At 44.2% G+C, this 24,348-nt stretch overlaps 1 protein-coding gene across 4 annotated transcripts in view; it reads left to right on the forward strand.

Annotated features, from left to right (window-relative positions):
• The window catches only part of SLC4A5 (solute carrier family 4 member 5), a 611,906-nt gene that overhangs the window by 236,913 nt on the left and 350,645 nt on the right, over nt 1–24,348 (forward strand). For all 4 annotated transcript variants that reach the window (XM_086943571.1, XM_086943570.1, XM_086943572.1 and 1 more), the window contains exon 9: nt 23,280–23,434. In XM_086943571.1, the coding sequence (XP_086799697.1) occupies nt 23,280–23,434 (155 nt within the window). The remainder of the gene's footprint in view (nt 1–23,279; nt 23,435–24,348) is intronic.

Consider the following 24,348-nt stretch of genomic DNA (forward strand, 5'->3'; position numbering starts at 1 on the left):
CCCTAAATGCCCAAATAACAGGTACCTCATATATAAGGTACAATATGCAATGAATACGCAATGTTAAATATATTAAAATGTTTTTATGTTAGCATGAATTCCCCATAATCTGATATAGATGAAATTGTAAATGAGAAATTAATATATTAGACTATTAATGACAAGGTATGGTTGCATTTCCGTTCATTTTGAAATGTCCCCAAAACGTGAAATTTCTAATGAATTAATTATTATTGGGGACTTAACCATACACTCTAAATGTTAAAATATAACATCATTTTGTCTGATATAAGCATTTGATCTGAAATGAAAAGGAGGTTTCATTGAACCTTATGGTTAAAATATTTGTACGAGTCAATCCACATCACATTTTGTCAATTTTCTTGCGAAATAGCAATTAACTGATTTTGAAGTTTGAAGTAACATTAGTTTCTAATTTGATTCATTTGGTTGAGTTTATTCATATAGAAAACAATTGCTTATTTGTGGTCATTTAGGTCTTCAACACCTGACACTATGGTGGCTTTGGTCTTGACCTGAAGCTTAACTTGAGCCTGACAAAGTTGTATGCGTCATCTACAATATATGGACATTACAGAATTACTTTAATATGAATTTAACACTTTCCATTGTATCGTTTGATTGTACAGGCATTATTTCTATAACAGGATTTTAAAATTTGCAACGAAATTAAGACAACTTACCCACCAGACTTACTCACTAGGGAAGGGAAAGTAAGTGAAGAAATGGGGCTTCTTGCTGAATTTGGTGCTTTGTCCTTTGCCTGCTGCTCGGTCTTGCCCAGGGAGAACTGCGCACTGGGGATCTGCCTGCCCGCCTCCCGCCGCCTTACTCCTTGCACCATTGTAGAGTCGGGCAGCTGAGTGGAGCGTGGGCGGGGCAAAAGACTACAACCCCCAGCAGCCCTAGCGGCACCCAGAGACAGATTTTCGCGCCAGGAGGCGCTTAAAAAGATCGTCATCCCGGTCGAGTGGGGGATTCTTCCTGAATTTTGTGCTTTGCCTGCTGCTCGGTCTTGCCCAGGGAGAACTGCGCACTGGGGATCTGCCTGCCCGCCTCCCGCCGCCTTACTCCTTGCACCATCGTGGAGTCGGGCCGCTGAGTGGAGCGTGGGCGGGGCAAAAGACTACAACCCCCAGCAGCCTAGCGGCACCCAGAGACAGCTTTTCGCGCCAGGAGGCGCTAAAAAAGATCGCCATCCCGGTCGAGTGGGGGCTTCTTGCTGAATTTGGTGCTTTGTCCTTTGTGCTTTGCCTGCTGCTCGGTCTTGCCCAGGGAGAACTGCGCACTGGGGATCTGCCTGCCCGCCTCCCGCTGCCTTACTCCTTGCACCATCGTGGAGTCGGGCCGCTGAGTGGAGCGTGGGCGGGGCAAAAGACTACAACCCCCAGCTGCCCTAGCGGCACCCAGAGACAGCTTTTCGCGCCAGGAGGCGCTTTAAAAGATAGTCATCCCGGTCGAGTGGGGGCTTCTTGCTGAATTTGGTGCTTTGTCCTTTGTGCTTTGCCTGCTGCTCAGTCTTACCCAGGAAGAACTGCGCACTGGGGATCTGCCTGCCCGCCTCCCGCCGACTCACTCTTTGCACCATCGTGGAGTCGGGCCGCTGAGTGGAGCGTGGGCGGGGCAAAAGACTACAACCCCCAGCAGCCCTAGCGGCACCCAGAGACAGCTTTTTGCGCCAGAAGGCGCTTAAAAAAGATCGTCATCCCGGTCGAGTGGGTGCTTCTTGCTGAATTTGGTGCTTTGTCCTTTGTGCTTTGCCTGCTGCTCGGTCTTGCCCAGGGAGCTACGCACTGGGGATCTGCCTGCCCGCCTCCCGCCGCCTTACTCCTTGCACCATCGTGGAGTCGGGCCGCTGAGTGGAGCATGGGCGGGGCAAAAGACTACAACCCCCAGCAGCCCTAGCGGCACCCAGAGACAGCTTTTCGCGCCAGGATGCGCTTAAAAAAATTCGGCATCCCCGTCTCGCGGGATGCCGGGCGAAGCCCGGCCAAAAGGCGGGCCGTTTTGTGGCCGTTAGGGGACCGAAGGAGGCCGGGCTGGGCCCATTCTCTTACATCTACCCACGCCACCGCCTGCCCCCTCCACCTCTAATAGTAAGATTGTTGTGCACTTGACATTGTGTATCCAAGCTATGTGCTTATATTTCACCTACTATTAGGAACTGTTTCTTTATTGCCATACTCTACAAAGTCTATCATACCCAGCTGACATTTATAGGGTTTCCTCCCTGGTCGCCTTTTGGACTATATCCTTCTGCTGAGTAACGGCGCTGGAGGGGTATTTACCAGGGGTTTGCATTGTCACCAGTTTAGGCTGTCCTTTGGAAAAGCAAAGTAACTAAAAAACACCATTAGCCCTGCCACATAACCCTAATATCTACCTGTTTATCTCCCATGGCCGCTATCCCCGAAAAAATTGTACTGGCTGATGTAGGGGGAAATAGTAAAGGTACCCTGGATAATTATTTCAGAAAACCTGCCCCCAATATGGAAAGGGACTGCGCACTGGCTGAACGTAGGGCAGAGCGTTGTCGCTCTATTGAATCTATTAAAACCAGATCCCTTATGGTTGCACCATCTCAGATTAATCCAGCGGGTGTAGGCTTGACAACAGGAAACGAGGACCCGTTATCTATGCAGGATATCCCAAAGCTTCTGAGAGATACGCCCCCCTCATCGGCTGCCCTTAATAGTGTGGGTAAAAATAACACACTAACCCCTAGCGACATTAATACAGGCATAGAAGTCATATCCGATACTCCTCGGGTAGTAGTAGGGAATTCTAAAAAGAAAGCTGGGAAGCGGGAGGTCCCCAAAGTCTTTGGACCGCCACCAAATAAGAGACGGAGGAGGGGTGGTGTTCCACAAAGAGCTAAGACCAGCCACTCTGACTTTGGAAAGGGCAGAAAGGCTACTGTTACACCTGCACTTGCTACAAAGGCCACTTTAATCACTGATTCAGGTCAGGACGTACCGCCCGAAATCATACCACCTACAAATACCCCTACACTGACTGCGTTAAGCCCCGGTTCAATAGCTACCAGAAATTGCACACCCAAGGAACAATCGTCTGCTGTCTCTCTCAACAGCATTGAACATCTACTCAGGGCATTTACATCTCCCATACTAGAGAGGTTGAAGAGGTTGGAGCAACGCTGGGGGACTTGGAAATGGCCATTACCAACAAAGCAGTTCTATCGATAGATACTGCAAAGCCATCCTCACCCCCCGTAGCCGCAGCGCCAACCTCTACCCCTGCTATCCAAAAGGACCTAAATCCATCTAGCAACTCTCTGAGTTGTGGTCATCAAGGGGTAAAGCCACCTAAAGCAGCTCATTAACCCGGCCCACATACCGCTAAGGAAATTCCGAAGAGGGCTAACACAGCCGCCATTAGAAATAACCAGGAGGTAGGGGGGAGGGCGCATCCAGATAGAATAGAAAATCATAGGGGCCGCCAAGTTGAATTACCACCAGACGCGGTCCCCTATGTGGTTGTACTCACGGGTGTCCCCACCTTAGAAGACGGCAGGAGGGAAGGCTTCAGTCAATTAAAAAACAAAACCATGCACTGGCTTACCCAGCACAGACCGCTCCCATGTAACATCAATGGTGAGATTGTCCACGTGCGGTGATTATCCTGGCTGGGGAGCAGAGAGAAAGACATAGTGGGTGATCTAATAATCATAAATTTCAGAGATCCAGGTGCGGTCAGACACATCCTAAATTGGATGCCAAGGACCACTGGTACAACCATCGTTCCTTGTGACCTAACCTATTTCTACCAAGATCCCAGGTGACTCCTACAATGTGTTTAGGGGTCCCTCCTGTAACATTTAATAGTCAATATATGTGGCACGCTCCCAACCCTATGATGCCCAAAAATGTACTTGGGTGGAACACTGTACCTTACAGGGGACATGGGAATAACTTTAGGGGGTTGGACCACCCGCAACGAACTAGGGGAACGCACCATTTGTTGCCATTTACCCCCCTTGAAGTCTTTAATAGATTTGAAGCCTTCTCAGGCTTGGACGTCTGCGAATGACGGTTGGGACCCCCTGGTAATACGCTCCCAATTTACAAGATAAAAGGCAAAAAAGATAATTTGAGTTCCCAAAAACACATTCTGGCTCCTGTACAGATTATTAGTACACAGGAACCCTCCCCCATGATAGTCCCTCAGCCTGAAATACAAGCACTTGGGGAAGAAACAACATCACTTCCCCAACTGGCTAATTTGTCGGGGATAACTCCCAGTGTTCTACTGGAACTGGCCCCTGTGACACCTATGAATGTAGCATCCCCAATTGGTAACGAAATTCCTGGCAGTATAATATCGTGGAACATAGCGGGTCTTGCTCCAAAAATTAATGACGCAGATTGGCGTTTAATAACCATGACCCATTCCATCATAGCTCTCCAGGAAACATGGGCCAGTGAGCAATCCCACTTGTTGGGATACAAAACCTTTTTTACCCCGGCAGCTCCTAGCAAAATGGGTAGACACAAGGGAGGGTTGTCTATATATTTGTCTATCCATTCAGGTCCTACTGTCCTTGGGAGCTTCTTGGATTGTCCATACTATCAAATATTAAAAGTAACATGGGGATCTCTGAAAAATTTAGCTATAATCAACTTCTATAACAACATCCCGATAGACAAGAGGAATCCACAATCAAGAATTTGTCAGGCACCCTTAAGATGATCGTAGATAGCTGTCCGGGGGATTTGGCCCTTATGTGGGTAGGGAACTTTGATTGTCCCTTATGTCCAAGGAGTTTACAGAGTGTGTGTGGCTGGGAAGATGAAAACCTAGGGGCGTCAAGCCACTTTGTCCATATAAAACTAGGGGACATGCTTAACAACTTACTGCTGGACCATTTTTTGGTATTTCTTAATGAGGCTTGTTCCGTGCCTAAAACATTTACACCTACCTTTAATGCTAGAGGGGCAAAATTAATTATTTTACCTTACTTTCGTCACCAAATGCCCCATACGTTATTAAATGGAAGACCCTCATAAGTGGCATCAGTGATCATTACCCCATCTCAGTTATCTTTAAGCTAAATCTGGATACGCTGCCCCTTAATATTCAAAGCAATTATGACCTTAACCCCATTCTTGGTCAGCGTAACGGATTTTGCATTAAATGGGAGAAGGTAATTCCAGAGAGTTTCCTAAAAAATCTAGGGGCATATTATCAAGCAATAGCGATAATTATCGCTATTGCTTGGTTAGAGACAATAATTTACCGCTAAGCTGCGGCGATTTTTATCGCAAATAAACCTTGGTATTACCAAGGTTGATTGCAAATGCGATAAAAATCGGCCGCAATGCATGAATATCGGAGAAAAGTCAGCGATATTCATGCATTACCGAGCTAATGCTCTTAGCCATGTTATCCACCTCCCATTGGATAACATGGCTAAGAACTGCTCAGGGCAGGTGGTAGCTTTTAGAGATATTCGCGCTTAGCGCGAATATCTCCAAAAGTTGGTAATAGGAGATAGCCATGTTAGCGACTGTTTCCAGTCTCTAACATCTTGGCACGCCCACTGTGCATGTCATTAGTGATAAATATCACTGACATGCAAAGTGGGGCCCAAGATGGTCGCTATCTCCTACTAGCTGTCACTAACTGGTGTTAGCAACAGCTAGGTAATAGGGAGATAATTTTATCTCCGATTTCTTGGCTTTTAAAGCCAAAAAAGCGGAGATAAACCCCCTTGATAATATGCCCCTTAGTGACCATTTCCCAAAAGGAAATCAATACGTGCTTGACCCTAGAGGAGGACGAAGAACAAGTTTTGGACTCTTTCAATAAAATCTGCTGTTCAATTAAACACCTCCTGACCAGAATCCCACGCAATATAGTCAAGAGAACCCCTGGGTGGTTTGATTCAAACTGCTCCAGGGCACTGAGGGAACTTAAACAAGCACTGCATGCCTCCCCGCTAGACAGAGCACAGGTACAAATGGCCTGGCGTAACTACCGTGTCGCCTTGGCTAGAAGAAAGAAAGATATAAAAGGTGAAGCTTGGGAAGCCCTCCATGTAGCAGCAATACAAAAGGACACTGTTGCCTTTTGGAAGGCTGTGAACGCTCCCTTTTACCAAGATGACCATGGCCCTCGTTTAGATAATGCCATTACGGCTCAGGAGTGGGTGTGTCATTCCCAAGCCCTTTATGGCACTCCGGTTCTGCCTGTACCTTCCCCCGAAACAGCAATAATTACGGAAGTTGTAGATTCCTTGTCCCCTTTAGATATTCAATTCAAACTAGAGGAGATCTACAAGGGAAAGCTCAGCCTCTAAAGCCCCAGGACCAGACTCTGTCCCTATTGACGTGTTCAAAACGTATCCAGACCTGTGGGTTCCTTTACTCACCAGAGTCCTGAATTGCATGGGCAAAAGAGGTATTATTCCAACATGGAAGGAGGCAATTTTGGTCCCGATCTACAAAAAGAGGAACAGGAATGATCCTGCCTGCTATCGGCCCATCTCTTTGTTAGATGGCTTCATGAAGATGGCGGGCAGGGTCATTCTCGCTCGCATTCAGGACTGGCTAGAGGGACAGGAAGTGCTATCACCTTTCCAGTATGGGTTTAGGGGAGGGCGGGGGACAATTGAGCAGGGGCTAAATCTCTCCCTAACCATCTCCAAATACATACACGCATGGAAAACCAACCTATACGTGACATTTGTGGACCTCAGTTCTGCATTTGATTGCGTTCTGCACGACAATCTCTGGCAGACTTTGAGGGACATTGGGCTGGACAATAAAATAATAAATTACATCAGAGAACTCTATGCTGAGGCAGGTGCAAGAGTAAGATACGGCCAGAGGGGGGAATGCACTGAGCTCTTCAAGATTAATAGAGGGGTAAGGCAGGGCTGCATATTGGCCCCCCTGCTATTTAACCTCTATATTAATGGAGTGGGTTCTTGCTTAACACAACAGTATTACGATTATCCTGTAATCAACGGCAAACCCATCCCCATTTTACTTTATGCTGATGATGCGGCTATCCTCTCGCAGACTAAGGTGGGTCTTCAGAAAGCCGTACAGACCTTCACTAACTTTATGAATACCAGAGGGTTATGTGTAAATGTCTCGAAGACGTTTACCATGTCGTGCGGCCCAAACAAACAAAGATCACCATGTCCAATTACCTTAGATGAAAGGAAGGTGGAGTTAGCCGACATCTTTTGTTATTTGGGGGTTCATTTCGATAGGCAAGGCCCGTGGAAGTCTGCTGTGAATGCAAGGGCCATGGCATTTGATAGAGCAATTGGTGCTCTTATGAGCTTTGCTAAAAAAAATAGGAAACAGGCCAGTCAGGGAGCACCTCCAAATATATAAATCGAAATGTGTGGCTATTGGGACCTATGGGGCGGGCATTTGGGGCCGGCAGCAAGTGGAGGCGATACAGCGAATCGAGAATAGGTTCCTTCGATTTATAACCGCTACACCGGGGAGTACTCCTATATATGTCTTACATGCCAAAGTTGCTCTCATTTACATTACGGACATTATAAAACTAGCCCCCGTTTTACTTTGGCATAATGTCTGGACCAACCCTGCCACAGATTTGAATAGATCTATTATTGAGAACAGTTTAAGTTGTGATGGGATGAAAAATTTTAAATGGCTTAGTTATGCGGGGAACGGGATTTTGATATCAATTTATGATTATGATAAATTTAATAAAGAATCCCATTCATCTGTTTTTGGATCGTTGCTATCTGTCATTGAGGAAAGGACCACCCCTGCATTGGTTAGACAAACCCCATTAACTGACGCCACTCTGAAGAACCACTTACAACTGATAAAGTTTTAAGAGTTTATATAAGGTTGAATTTGAATGCGATACAATCCACTCAGGATAAAATCTCAAAAGAATACAAAATACAAAATCAATTTCAATATCAGCCGCTTAAGCTTCGGTGTGAAGTGGTTCCTTCTGCGTCATCTGCAGTAAGATAAAAACAATAATCGAGTTAAAACTGTCCCTACTCTATGCTCTACGTGACAATCCTACTTCGCAAGTTTCTTCCCTAAAAAGGTGTCAGCAGTTTGACTCCCTAAGAAGTTCAAACTCTCTTAGCCTCTAAAGGAAATCTTAAGTTTCAGAAGCAGTACCCTATCTGCCTACCCATCTGCTCTCTAAGGGTCCTCGGCCTACTGCTCCTATGCGCTTCTGATGTCTCAGCGCATCTGCTCAAGGCATCTACCCTTGCCTTTGCTCTGAGCAATTCGTCTCGCTGTTCCTAATCTCCCAATTGCTACCTCCTACCCGGGGTGCTGTCCCTAAAATACACAATCGCAGTGTGGGTGGAACGCCCCTTGACGCCCACCACGGACTTTCCCCGATGATGTCAACTTCCTGCTTCTTCCATTGGTCCATTCCTTGCGTCGTCCGTTAAGTTGACCCTTCTCCTTTGGATGTCATCTTCATCATCTCATCGTCGACATTTATCGATTCTTTCGGATCATGTAACATATGACTTTAGACAAGGCCTTAACTTTATGTCTCTTAACTTGACCCTGCTAGGTCCTGTGAATGGTCTTGTCAAAACATAGTCTATTCAAAGTGTCTCTCCTCACGTTCGAGCAATAAGCTCCGTCCGGCATTGTCACCTTAAATCTAACAAGTGCTAGACTTCTCGGCTCTCATGTCCACATCAAGCTATTTACGACCTTCACAAGACCACTAAATTACATTCATGTGACTATGCTCCTTCGAACTCTTGACCAGTTAGGTTATAAACACAAATGACCTAAACTCTTCCAGCATTTCTACAGAAACCCTCTATACAGCATAACCTTTGGCATACATTTATATATTTGTATTTTAGCAAAAGCCTTAGTTATACTTAAACATTCTACATCAAATACATGAAATACATAGAATACGACTGTATAGAATATAACTTATGCATTTACCTTGGTTACATCTTTATGTGAGTTCTCTTATACATTTATCCACGTTTCTCCACGTTTACGCCTTTCCACGTTATTTTCTCGCCGCTTCTCCCAATGTAAAGTTACACATTTAAAGTTGCACACGTACACGAATTCTACTGTGCACGTTCTACATTTCATACACATTTCTACATCTACCCATCATGTATACGGGCCTTCTAAATCTAATGCATGTTTAACATGTGAATACACTTACATTTCCTATGCCATGTTATCTCATCCATTGGCCTTTATGCTATATTCGCCAACTTTACATTACGATATGCGTTTCATTCCTACATTTATAACATATACGTCTAGATATGATTACTATATACTTTCTATTCAAATTGCGCTCTCTCAGTTCCCCCCTTTGATGACTTTTAGGAGTCATCACTAAAAGCAATTTGAATACATTACTTATACCGAACTAGTTACATCAGTTCCTCTTTTCATCGACTCAAGTGTTCTCAGACTTTTATACTGTTGATCTTGTAGAACAGCTAGTCTCCTTTCTTGGTCTCTCATCGATCTTTGTAACTGGTTCGACCTATACCATTTATACAATTTTACTAATCCTAATAATGTAATTATACAAATTAATATTATTAATACAGGCTTTAAAATGTACCAAACTATACTTTTGCCTAGATTAGCAAACCAACTTCCAACCTTTCCCACTCCATTTCCTACTTTTTCCCAAACATTTACTTTTGATAAATCTTCAATTTCTTGATGAATCTGTGTAATGTTCTGTATGACTTTCTCAAGTGGTTTTGAATTATCAGGAATATAAGTACAACATTCCTGAACTTTCAAAGCCTTACAAACTCCGCCTTCTTTTGCTAATATTACATCTAAAGCAAGTCTGTTCTGTAAAACCATTGCTCTAATCGACTGCATTTCACCCTCTACTAACATTAAAGATCTTGCAGTGCTGGCAGACAATCTATCCACGACTGTCGCTAACCTTCTAATCTTAACATCGTTAAGAATCAAACCTAACAATGGAAACATCGCTCCAAATACATCTCCTACTACTTCTGCATCTCCTACTTCCCTTTTCGTTCTCCTCGAAGCCTTTCCTTCTATAATCGCTAAATCCTTTGCATGATATATTTTGGGGAAGACAATTGCCAAGTAACACGAACCATACCAATTGTCTGGAAGTTTTACATAGGCATTTCTCCCACATACAAAATACACATTCGGAATAGCTTGCATCCCTTTCATAAAATCCTTTGTGTAGTACTCTAGTCTGAAAGAGTGCTCACAACTAACTTCACCTACAAATTCACTCTCATAATACGTTTTGCTTCGAGTTAAACATAACTTTCCTTTCTGCGTTCTATCCAATGCTATTGGACCATTGCTACCTTTCTTTTTATGTGCCTTCTCTTCTTCTGTCCAGTCTATTTTCCATTGTCCTGACATTTTTAGAATTTTCTGCCGTCTGCATCGATCATCTACTTGTGCTATAAACCTTTTCTCTACCTCTGATACTTTGCAAGTCAGATTATTTCTACGTGCATATGATGTATCTAATGTATCCCAAGGAAGAAAGAATTTAGCCAGTCTATCTTCCTTTTTGTAGTAGTCCCACTTATTCATTTGCTTATAATTCGGAACTTCAGGCAGTACCGAATCATAATTTGAAAAGTAGTACTCAAACCCTTCTCTACCGTAGAATATACTAAGCAGTAAACTACATGTTATCCCATAAGTCAATGGGAGATGGTGATATCTAATGCCTTCATCTACAGAAGCCGGCAATTGCATACAAACGTAGCAATCTTTGGCCTCCATGGCATCGATATATTCATACAATAATTTGGCATATGCATTTGACCTAAAGTTTCCCTGTGACTCGTCTATGTGTAATCTACGAGTTTCATCTGCAAGTAACGCCTTTTCCCGTATAACAGTGCTCTCCTCCTTCTTTCCCACAAGAGCAGGTTTCAAAGTCGTTACTATTTTTACATTTGCTATTCTTTTATCATTCTCATGTCCTGTCATGTAAGATATCGTTACTACTATGATTATGAGAAATATCACTATTGCTATAAGTGTACCTACTATACATCTAGCTTTTCTGTTTGGGTTGCCGTTCTCCATGTCATCAAAACAGCGTACCTCGTTCTCCAGCGAAAGTTCTCTTTCCAGTCTTTGGTTGTTTGTTTGCTTTCACAGTCTTTTAAAGTGCTTGTTATCAACAGGTATCTTTTTCACCACAATGTCTTTTTCTCTTCTTAGCAGCAGACAACCCTAGCCCTTCTCCGTCCTCTAAATGTAATCCCTAATTTTATTCTTCTTTCCACTCGGCGCTAGGTTATCTTCTTCTTTATAACATAAGTACAAAAAGTCTTTTATGCATCAACAATTATTTTCGGACCTGCAGCTTTCACAACAATGATCAATAGTTCAAAGCGAATAATTTTCTCTTCTTCTTCGGTCATTTGCTGACCAACTGTTGGAAATTGTAGTCTTTTTAGCACTAGATCTTGAATTTTACTCAGACGTGGGGGTCTGGGAAGTGTGAAAGTCAGTAACCCCTCAGTCTCGAGTCCAGGCGCCAACATCCATATTTCCACTGTCACAACTGGATCGAGAGTGGTTACTTTCACGCTCTTCACTCTCCCAGATTTCTGTCCCCAATACATCTGCTAGATAAGTCCACTCTGGGGTGGCGTACCTTCTGCAGGGCACACGTACCCTTCTTGATCTTCGTGGACTCTCAGTTCCTGAATCTGTCGTCTCGTCCTCCTGATCCGATTCTTCAGCGATCGGGGCAAGAGTTCTTTCCTTTTTCCTTTCCGAACTTGGCCTTTTCCTTCTCTCCGGCCAACTAGCTTCTTCACTCTTTGTCTTTCCGCTCCTTGTTCCAGGAACTGTCTCTTGGTCACTCTCAATTTGTTCGATATCTGTGTCGGATTCCCAATTACTTTCTTCTCTTGAGGCAACTTCGGTCCCACTCGTGTCCTGACCTTCGTCGCCCTGTTCCAACACAGTTTCAGTTTCTTCGATCACCTCTACAGCTTGGCTTTCCCCCTCTATGGCTTCTCCGCTTCCCGCCGGATTCTCATCCGAGAGAGGAGCTGTTTCTTCTGGAGGTGTTGGCACTCTTCGGGTGTGTGAGGCATGTATCCAGTTTGGCAGACCTCCACACTTCACTGCGGTATTCGTTACAAGTATGACTTGAAACGGTCCTCGCCAACGCACGTCTAAGCAGTTCTTCCTGACATGCTTCTTCACCAGGACCCAGTCTCCTGGACTCAGGTCATGGCACAAGTCTTGTACTGATGGAACCTCTGCAGCCTGGACCTGGAGGGACACAGAATTAACGGCATCAGATAGTCCCTTGCAGTAGTCCAAGATCAAATCGTCTGTGATGTTCACTAGCGCTGCAGTCGGAACCGATGGCAATCTCATAGCTCTCCCCATTAGCACTTCATGTGGAGAGAGGCCTGTTCTTCTATCAGGTGTGCTACGTACACTCATGAGAACTACTGGAAGTGCGTCTGGCCAACTCAGGGATGTCGATGAACAAACTTTAGCCAGTCTGGACTTGATAGTACTGTTTATTTGCTCTACGATCCCTGAAGCTTCTGGTCGATAGCTGCAGTGTAACTTCTGATCGATATTTAAAGCTGAACACAGCATCTTCACCACTTCGCTATTGAAATGAGTTCCTCTGTCCGATTCCAAAGAGGATGGCACCCCAAACCTCGGTATCAACTCTCTAAGTAACAATTTTGCTACTGTAAGTGTATCGCACCTACGTGTAGGGTAAGCCTCAACCCATCTAGAAAATATGCAAACAATCACTAGCACGTATCTGAGTCTGTTGCATGGAGGCATTTCTATGAAGTCAATCTGCATCCTATTGAAAGGCCCCCCAGACCTTCCTATGTGACTCAAAGTAACTGGTGTTCTCTTACCCACATTTAGTTGCTGACAGATCGTACATCGCTGACACACTGCTTCTGCCGCTACTCTAAATTTAGGGTTAAACCACGTTTGTCTGAATACTCTCACCATAGCATCTCTTCCTATGTGAGCTGATCCATGCAATTTCCTTGCCATTGGACTAATGAGTTCATTTGGTAAAACTGCCCTTCCGTCGGCAGACACCCAGAAATTCATTTCACTTTTTCCGCACCCAGCTGTTTCCCAGCCCTTTTTCTCATCATCTGGTGCATTTTCCTGTACTGCTCTCAATTCATCCCACGTATCTACAGTGTCTAACAACATGGTCAATTCAGTCATTTCTTGGATTCCCCCCACTTTTGCATCAGTGTGAGAATATCCCTGCTCTGCGCAATAACGCGCTACTTCATCTGCATATTTATTTCCCAGTGATACAAAATCCGTATTTTTTGTGTGTGCTACACATTTGACCACAGCTATGGCCAAAGGTTTTTGCAAAGCCTCTAACAGAAGTTTCACGAATTCTCCATTCCTAATAGGAGAACCCGAGGAGGTCATGTAACCTCTTTGAGACCACAACTGCCCGTAATCATGAACTACGCCGAAACCATACTGACTATCGGTGTATATAGTGACTCGAAGTCTATCGCTTGCTAAGCAAGCACGAGTCAAAGCCACGATTTCAGCTACCTGCGCGGAGTGTACTCCTTCCAGGCAAGCGGCTTCTATAACTCTGGTAATCGTGCATACTGCATAAGCTGCTCTCAGCTGACCGACATCGTTTCTTACGCATGAACCATCAACGAAGAAAATTTCGTCTGGGTCTGTCAATGGCTCATCTACGATATCAGGTCTCGGTTTGGTACATAGTTCAGTCACATCGAGGCAGTCATGTTCTGTACAATTCTCGTCGTCCACTTCATTCGGAAGTGGCATCAAAGTTGCAGGATTCAAGACAGAGCATCTCTTTAGGGTCACATTCTCGGCAGCCAGTATGACCTGCTCGTAGCGTGTGAGCCTGCTATTCGTCAGATGCTGAGTCTTCGTCCTTGTCATTAACAGTTCTACAGAATGTGGTACATACACTTCTAACGGATGACCCATAACTACGCTCTCAGATCTTTCAATGCTGACACCCGTTGCAGCTACGGATTTGAGACATCCGGGCAACGCTGCGGCTACTGGATCTAATGTAGCCGAAAAGTACGCCACTGGCCTGCGCGCATCTCCATGGACCTGTGCTAATACCGCTAAAGCGCATCCTTCTCTCTCGCAGCAGTAAAGCAAAAAAGGTTTCTTATAATCTGGCATTCCTAAAGCCGGGGCGCGACATAAGTCCTCCCTCAGCTGCAAAAACGCCATCAAACAGTCTTTGTCCCATGGTACCGGATCACTTACTCCTTTGTGCGTCAGTTGTAATAACGGTTTTGCCTTCAGCGAAAAGTTTGCTATCCACTGTCGACAATAACCAACCATGCCTAGAAACATCCTGACTTCTCTTTGTGTTGTAGGCGCGTTCATTTTCATAATCGCCTCTATTCTGTCTGGAGACACCTTCCGCTTTCCTTTTTCAATCCTATGGCCCAAGTATTGCACCTCAGTCTTACAATATTGCAGTTTACTTGGAGACACCTTGTGTCCGTTCTCGGCCAAGTGATTTAACAAGGTGATGGTGTCTTCTTTGCAAGCTTCCTCAGTTTCTGACGCAACCAGGAGGTCGTCTATGTACTGGACCAGAACTGAATTCTTGGGCAGTACTAGACTCTCGAGATTTCGTTTCAATAACTGGTTAAAGATCGATGGGCTTTCTGTATACCCCTGAGGGATACGACACCATGTTAAGACGCGATCTCCCAGCTTGAAAGCGAAAAGATATTGGCTCTCCTCGTCTAATGGTATCGAAAAGAAAGCCTGACACAAATCTATCACTGTGAACCATTCAGCTTGGAACGGTATCTGAAACAATATGACTGATGGATTCGGTACCACTGGACAACATGAGACAACAATGTTATTAATCTTCCGAAGATCTTGCACTATTCTGTATTTTCCACTAGGTTTCTGCAAACCCATGATCGGGGAGTTACACGGACTGCCCACGATCTCCTTCAGTATTCCCTGCTTAATCATAGATTCGATCACAGGCTTAATCCCTGCAATCGTCTCTGGCGTTAGCTTATACTGTGGTGTTCTTGGATACTCAGCATGGGGTCTTACCAAGATTTTTACCGGTTCCACTCCTTTAATCAACCCTATTTCTTCCCCAGTAAAATCCCATACCTCAGCTGAGACTTTCTCTCTCAAATCTTGTGGAAGCTCCTCCACTGTTAAGGTAGGATAAAGTTCCACACATTCCCTTGAGTTAACAACTTTAAAATCAGCGTCCTCATCATTGGTCTGCACTTCTACTCCCTCAGGTGTGCAATGTATCGTGCAATTCAGTTTGCACAGCAAATCTCTCCCTAATAAGCACACAGGACTAGAATCGCAGATCACGAACTGATGTTCGTCACTGTAATTCCCTATCCTTACCGACACTGGTTCGGTCAAGGGATTTGTCATCCTTTTGTTCGCAACTCCTACCACCTGAACCGTTTCTCCTGACATTGGCAGACCCGGGACTACTGCAGATCTTAACGTGGATCGAGTGGCCCCTGTATCCACCAAAAAGGTTGTACGACATCCCGCTATCTCAGCCTCTACGTATGGTCCTCTCTGATCTACTTCCAAAGCGGCTCCTAGAGTACAATCTTCCTCCCTGTTCGCCCGCTGCCCTGTAAGAGGATCAACGTAGTAACATTCCTCTCCTCCTACAAACAATGGCATCTGTCTGTAGGTTTTCCCTCCGTTTGTGATGCGAGGTGGTTGAGGAAACGGGGCTCGAGGAGTCTGAGTCCCCCCTTTGACAAACCTGCCTTTCGGGACTGTGGCTCCCTTAACCACGTTGTTCTGTACCTCTTCCTCCTCCTGCTCTAATTCCCCTGACTCCACATTGTAAGGACACTCGCGTCGCCAGTGTCCCACCTCATTACACTGATGGCATCTCGTCGTCTTTTTCAGTGTCGCGATATCCATTCTCGGTCTCGGTCTTTCTTCCTCGTCTCTGCTCTGATTATTCTGTTTCTTTGCCTGCGTTCCTGTTCCCTGCTGCCGCGGTTTATCCTTTCCAGCAGCTTGCATTTGCACTAGCATTAACTTTTCTTTAAGCTTCTTTGCCTTCGAGTCTATCTCGTCACTACAGTACCTTGCATACCTCAGAATCTCGTCTAAAGGTTTGTTCTGCCAGCAGATCAGATGCTGCTGGATCATTAGACATATTTCTGGTCGTAATCCGAGGACAAACTTTGAAACAAACTGTCCTATGTCCTTGGGATCCATCACATCTAACCCGCTGTATTGCTTGAATGCTTTCAGCAATCGCTCGTAAAACTCATGAACCGTCTCTTTCGGCTCCTGAGTGGTTCGATCTATCTTTACCCAATCTATGTCTTGTACCGGCACTTTCTCTTTTAGCCATGTTATTACTCTCTCGTACTTTTCCATGACTCTATCTGATGGACCATTCGTCCGGGTATCCCTTGATGGCTCACGAGTGGGCCATTCAACACTAAGCTTGCACGCCGTCCATAGGTCTCCGGGTACTACGATATCGAACAGTGTGTTCAAATCGACCCACAGTACCTTTGAAATCTTCACGAATCTTTCTACCTGCTTATACCACTCGACAGGATTATCTCTAAGCTTTGGGAAGGAATTGGTGAATGCCGCCAAATCCCCCCTAGTCCAAGGCACATGAACGTAACTTCCGTTCGCGATTTCTCGCAAAGGGAAGGCTTCCATTCGCATCAAGCCTGTGTCCTGGGAACCCTCAAGTACACTCCGTCTAACGGAGCCCTTTCTGGACCATCTTTCCTCCCATCTATCTAGATCTCTCCATATTCTGATACTTACGATCAATTCCCTTATGTGAACTTTCAGCGCGATCGTTCTGCGATCATCCAAATCCTGATCCGTGCAAGTTAGCCTGTGGTTACTCTGTAAAGCCTTAGTTCGTGACAGGTCTACCATGTACCTGTTTGCTAAATTAGATAAGTTCTCATGAACTGACCTCGCTCTTCGAGTAATATCTTTGGATAGAAACAGTATCTCATCTGGTGTATATGAGTTTAATCTCTCTAGTTGCACTGTACCATCAATCAATTCATCCAGATCTGCCTTCAAACTCATCACATCAAGCCGTTTCGCTTTTATTTCAGCTTTCAGCATTTCAGTTCTATGTTCTTCTCTCATATCCCTCTCACCTCCACTATGCGCCCTACGCCTGAGTACAGGTGAGTTATGAGGAGTCTTCCTTCCATCTCTTCGTTCCCACCCTTCTAGATCCCAAGCCTTTCCATCGTCCCGTGGGGTATGGTGGAATAACGCTCCGTCCCCCAACCCTACATTCCGATTTCTAAGCTCGGTTTCTCCAGATGTGAGATAGGATCCACCGTTCGGTTCTAACCCATTATAACTTGCTTGTTGTCTGGTGTCGCTTAATAAAACGAAAGGCCCTCGCCGATCTTCCGTGTTCCCGTGATCTCTTTCATGATCACCGGATGCATGGCGAGATGTTTCGCGACTCCCTGAATTCTCATGACTCCTTCCACTGTCCCCGGATGTATGTCGAGACGCTTCGCGACTCTCCATATTTCCGTGACTCCAATGTCTCGCATTCTCACCTGGGGCATGGTGTGTGCATCTGAAGGTATTCCGGTACTCTTGTGTCCTATGTTCCCCTTCACTGAAGGTGACACGAGGCACTTCGCCACACCCTGCACTCCTGTCTTCGCACATTAGCCTATTGCTGTTATCAGTAGGATAAGTATCTCTTCTGCTCTCTTGGCTTCCTCCCTCCCACTCGGGGCTGCTTTCGCCAGCTCCACAATGGGAGAGAATCCTGTTATCCTGCTCTCTCCACTCGGATCCCGTTTCTAAACTTTTATTCCGAGCCTCTTCGGCCGCGTCCCATTCTCTCAGGTATTCCCTTAATTCCTTATGGGTTTTTGGTTTAGGACCCCTCAAATCCATTGGCCCTCTTCGATCTCTCTGTTCTACTCTGGGACCTGTTGCAGAATCTAATGGGGTACTCCGACTTATTGGTGCTCGTATTTGCCTGTGGGAATTCATTGCGGCACTCCTATTCTCCTCTTCTGCTCTTTCATTATCCCATCGTGCCTGTTCCTCCTGCTGGACCCCTTCCGGGTTGTAGATTGACACAATAGGGCCTATGGTGACCGGGACCTGCAAAGCGTCCGGCATTTGGTATGACCTAGCGCATTGCGTCTCCGGCACCTTCTGGACCACAAATCTTCCCACTACTCTCTGTTCAGGACTAGCTTGGGGTATTTCTACGGTCTTAGTAGCGTCCCACTCTGATACCGGGATCGACTTATACTCTCCCCACCTAGTTCCGTCTATTTGCGGTAATATGGGACTCGCAAGTTCACCGCTGTATGGAGGTGGTTTATCTGTTAACAACCTATCTATTAGATCCTCCTCCGACTCACTTTCCTCATCTTCCTGTTCTAGAGGTTTCCTTTCTCCCGTAGCCTCTATCATGGTGAACAGTTTGTCCGCTTCTATCTTTTGTACCCTCCATTTCTTAGCTTCATCGTCCCATTTAGCATCCTGCACTGCCTTTACCGATCTTCTCACTCTTTCTTGTCGCCTCTTTACGCCCCTTTCGTGTGCTGTTCTAAACCACACACCAAGAGCTTCAAACTGTGTTGGCCTCGGTAGAGGTCTCATTGAAAGCATTGTCGCCTTCAGTTGGTTCAACACTTCTAATTTAAACGTTCCAAATCTTGGAAACGCTAGTTCTTTTTGCCCTTCAGTTAGCCTGTGCCACTCGGAAATCCACAGTATTGAGTGTAAGCCTACATTTACTGCCATATGATATGCTGGTGTGCCTTCTGGTGGAGCTTCTTCTCCGGCATATAGATTTCTCCTTTTCTTTTTAAAGATTTTTCCTAAACCCTTAAAACACTTCATTTTGATCCCGTATGATATTTCTTACTTGATGACAACCACCAATCCCTGCACGACTCTCGCTAATCAGCCTATCCCAGCACGGTTCTACACTGACGTCACTTGTCTCTTCTTCAGCAGCTTCTCTCGTTTCTCAACTCGTCTCACGATTTCACATGCGTTTTCATTCATACATTGAAAAATGACTACTTCCGTCCAAGCGATCACTTTTCTCTGACTGTACGGCCACAGTCCACTGTAATTGCTACCTCAACTGGCACAGCGTCTTTCCTCTTACGGTCGGACACTTGCCTTAACTGATAGGTTACTTACACGCAGTAAACGTACGACCAGCGTCCGCTACTCATTCACTCACACATACGCTCCCCCTATCATCGGTCTGTCGGGAAATCAATGGTACCTCATGACCCCCTTTCAATGGTAGACAAATTACTCTAGGTGTTCGATACACCCGAACCACTTAAGTCCTCTGGACATAAGATTTCATCCAGTTGCGCGCGCTCACAACCTTCCCTCAATCACACTACAGGCATTCAACTCCGCTTGACATTACAACACAGGAACAACATAAAACACCGCAATCTTACAACGCATGACCCTTATACTCACTCTCGACCGACTCTGCTGCTTTTCTCTCGACGCACCGTCAGCACCGTCTTCGGCTGCAATTCTTCTTCTGGTCGACGATGACTAGGGACCTTGGGGTAAACTAACCTGGCCTAGGTCGTCTTCCTCAAGAAGATAACCATCAAATTCTGCTACCAACTGCGGGGAACGGGATTTTGATATCAATTTATGATTATGATAAATTTAATAAAGAATCCCATTCATCTGTTTTTGGATCGTTGCTATCTGTCATTGAGGAAAGGACCACCCCTGCATTGGTTAGACAAACCCCATTAACTGACGCCACTCTGAAGAACCACTTACAACTGATAAAGTTTTAAGAGTTTATATAAGGTTGAATTTGAATGCGATACAATCCACTCAGGATAAAATCTCAAAAGAATACAAAATACAAAATCAATTTCAATATCAGCCGCTTAAGCTTCGGTGTGAAGTGGTTCCTTCTGCGTCATCTGCAGTAAGATAAAAACAATAATCGAGTTAAAACTGTCCCTACTCTATGCTCTACGTGACAATCCTACTTCGCAAGTTTCTTCCCTAAAAAGGTGTCAGCAGTTTGACTCCCTAAGAAGTTCAAACTCTCTTAGCCTCTAAAGGAAATCTTAAGTTTCAGAAGCAGTACCCTATCTGCCTACCCATCTGCTCTCTAAGGGTCCTCGGCCTACTGCTCCTATGCGCTTCTGATGTCTCAGCGCATCTGCTCAAGGCATCTACCCTTGCCTTTGCTCTGAGCAATTCGTCTCGCTGTTCCTAATCTCCCAATTGCTACCTCCTACCCGGGGTGCTGTCCCTAAAATACACAATCGCAGTGTGGGTGGAACGCCCCTTGACGCCCACCACGGACTTTCCCCGATGATGTCAACTTCCTGCTTCTTCCATTGGTCCATTCCTTGCGTCGTCCGTTAAGTTGACCCTTCTCCTTTGGATGTCATCTTCATCATCTCATCGTCGACATTTATCGATTCTTTCGGATCATGTAACATATGACTTTAGACAAGGCCTTAACTTTATGTCTCTTAACTTGACCCTGCTAGGTCCTGTGAATGGTCTTGTCAAAACATAGTCTATTCAAAGTGTCTCTCCTCACGTTCGAGCAATAAGCTCCGTCCGGCATTGTCACCTTAAATCTAACAAGTGCTAGACTTCTCGGCTCTCATGTCCACATCAAGCTATTTACGACCTTCACAAGACCACTAAATTACATTCATGTGACTATGCTCCTTCGAACTCTTGACCAGTTAGGTTATAAACACAAATGACCTAAACTCTTCCAGCATTTCTACAGAAACCCTCTATACAGCATAACCTTTGGCATACATTTATATATTTGTATTTTAGCAAAAGCCTTAGTTATACTTAAACATTCTACATCAAATACATGAAATACATAGAATACGACTGTATAGAATATAACTTATGCATTTACCTTGGTTACATCTTTATGTGAGTTCTCTTATACATTTATCCACGTTTCTCCACGTTTACGCCTTTCCACGTTATTTTCTCGCCGCTTCTCCCAATGTAAAGTTACACATTTAAAGTTGCACACGTACACGAATTCTACTGTGCACGTTCTACATTTCATACACATTTCTACATCTACCCATCATGTATACGGGCCTTCTAAATCTAATGCATGTTTAACATGTGAATACACTTACATTTCCTATGCCATGTTATCTCATCCATTGGCCTTTATGCTATATTCGCCAACTTTACATTACGATATGCGTTTCATTCCTACATTTATAACATATACGTCTAGATATGATTACTATATACTTTCTATTCAAATTGCGCTCTCTCAGTTACATCAAGAACTTTGTCAGTGAGATTGGTCATCCTGAATATTTTTCCGACCCGGCCTCACTTGAACAGCTCTCGCGATCCACGCTCAAAAAGATGTTGCTGGAGCATTTGGAATTGCAAAGGTGGAAGGCTGAAAGGAATAAAAAATCTGTCATGAGTCACGATGAAGTGACACCTCAGAGGGGCCCTCAGTTGTATCTTGTAATATATCACCCCCTACAGCATCGTAGGCTCCTGACATACTTCCGCCTGAAAACCTTTTATATACTTGCATCATTCCCGAACTGCAATGACTGGACGAGAGTAAAAAGGCGGTGTCCCTGTGATGACAATTCATTCCAATCAAATATACACTGTACTCTTTTTTGCACTTTATATAGCCACTCTAGACGACAAATCTTAAAACCCCTCCTGTTAACCTGGGGCCTAAGGAAAGCAAGAGACGCCTATAATAAACTAAGGTCCTCAGAAGATTGTTTTACCATCAGCATAGTGAGCCTTTACTTGAACACAATTTTAAGAGTGAGAAGGACCATCGTCATGGGATAGCAAGAGCTAATTAAGTATTTTTAACTATTATGTAATCAAATTGATTGTATTGTTTTATTTTTTTAACTACTTTTTATCAATTTTAAAAAAAACTAATTTTAGTAATGTCTAATTCTGAATAAAAAGATGGAATTTTAAGTGTGATTTCTATGTGTATACTTTTATGAATTGTGAATACAATTCGAATAAAGTCTTTGAACTGAAAAAAAAAAATGAAGAAATGTTTGATTCAAACAAACAAATACAAATTAGCAGGTGGCACACATCGGATAGTTGTTATTTTTTGATAATGCGCATCTTCAGTGTTCAGAAATTTGAAATCTATAGATAGATGTTCTGACTTTGTTATCAATTGAACAGCACATAATGTGTGATTCACAGCCATCTTACTTCAAGTAATTCGTGCATTCAAGTCCCAGCGCAATCTATAACTGTTCATCTCTGCAGACCACTTTGGTCCACTGTACAGGGTGTTTTTTGCAACCTGTGTGCTTAAATGTCAACAACTGATTTTCAAAAGCAGGACGTGGTCACATACATGATAGGAGATGGAATTTACAACTGCAGGAACTCTAAATATTTTAGTAATCGGTGTGGTTTGGGATAAAGGTGGCTAGTCGGCTGTGACATCCTGCATCTTCGCACAATCCATGTGCTCCTATGTTGTTGCAAGCATTTTTATCCAATAACCTTGCATCTTGAGGCCACTGCGAAATCCTTCATTTGTGTATTTTGCTGCTTTTTGCTCTGCAGCACAGTCACTAGGCACCACTATATCAAGGTACAACCACATATACCACAACTAAAAGAGGAGGATGCCTTAAACCTCCACCAGGTTGTGGTGAAACTGACAATGGATAGGTGGGTATGCAAGCGCCAGGCCTTTAAATCTGTAACCCTAAGTAAGATGTGTAATGAACCTCAGATTAAAAGCTACAAATCTAACTTGTGATCCTCTGAATGTGTGACTTGTGGTGTGTATGTAGACCTTCCAATGTGTCACCAGTGTCCTCTTGCAACTACGTCATTGCTACAGCTGGGCATTTTGTGAAAACCTCAAATTGTTGAAATGTATGTAAATCGTAAGGGGAAACCTAGGGTTTGGGTACCCGCGCATCTTACGAGGACGTTTAGTGCTTGGCCAAATTACTGGGCTCAATATGCTGATTCTTTTTTGCCCCGTGGCACTTTTGTGCTGTAATATACATGATTTATAGCGTTAAGGCCATAAAGTGTAATGTCGAATTACCAAGTCCAGTTTCTTAAAACATATTGTTTTTACAGTGATCATTAACATATTCTGATCTATGCCATAAAACGAGAGTTTAACATTTGGACTTCTTCCAGCTGTTCTGTGATGTGGCTTACAAGGCTCGAGAAAGGGAGGACTTAATTGCAGGAATTGATGAGTTTCTAGACGAAGTTATTGTCCTGCCTCCCGGAGAATGGGATCCTTCGATTAGAATAGAGCCGCCCAAGAAAACACCATCAGCAGACCAGAGGTAGGTGCCCTCCACTGATGAGCTATCAAAATTTATCTTCTTCTGACACAAATCAATAAAAAAATCCCTTGTACATGAACTGTATTACTCCTGCACAGGCGCAGGGTTCATAGAATAAGTTCCTTCAAAATCCTGTTGATAAGGACAGTCCAGAGGATTCAAATTGCGCAACTATCTTAATGATAATGAAATTCTGACTGTGAAGAAAACAGTCAAATTCAAAACATTGCCAAAATGTAAATCGTTCCTGGATGGTACAGTACCATTGCTGGCTTAATATTGGCTGACATAAATATTGCTTCTTGAATATTGTTTACAAAAAGATAAGTGTTGCAACTAGTAGAATCTCTACACCCAATAGGATAATATTTTTCTAAATGATATTTAGGTCACAAAATTGACACTAAAGATATTTATGTACACAATAATCTGACATGCAGCCTTCAGGATCACTTCTTCATTATCTGATTAGCTAGCAATATCAACCACGGTCAGCCAAGCAGATGTCAAGGCCCTCTCTGAATATATGTTAATGTGCACTGATCACAATACTGGTCAATGATGTAAATGCAAATCTTTTTGTGGCCATATTTCTCAATGATTCCTTTTTCCCGGTAGCTCACTCTTGGGACCTATTAAGGGATGGTGGGTCTTAGAATGGATCAAAATGTATGAAGAAAACACACTAATGTCTGTGTTTCACTTGTTAAACTACACAAGCTAAAAGTCCTCCATTATTCGATGATCTAGAGAGGTACTTGGAAAGTACAACGCATTTAAATGAGACTGTTGAAAGGCTCTTTCGAATATTGGAAATAAAGGTCAAGTTATCTGAGAAGGTGCAGCTGGATTACTCCCCTATTCTAGGCACGACACAGGCTGACACCATAGGTACCTAACATCTCTCTGCAGCA

The sequence above is a fragment of the Lissotriton vulgaris genome, chromosome 11 (genome assembly GCF_964263255.1).
Source record: "Lissotriton vulgaris chromosome 11, aLisVul1.2, whole genome shotgun sequence".
Taxonomy (NCBI): domain Eukaryota; kingdom Metazoa; phylum Chordata; class Amphibia; order Caudata; family Salamandridae; genus Lissotriton; species Lissotriton vulgaris.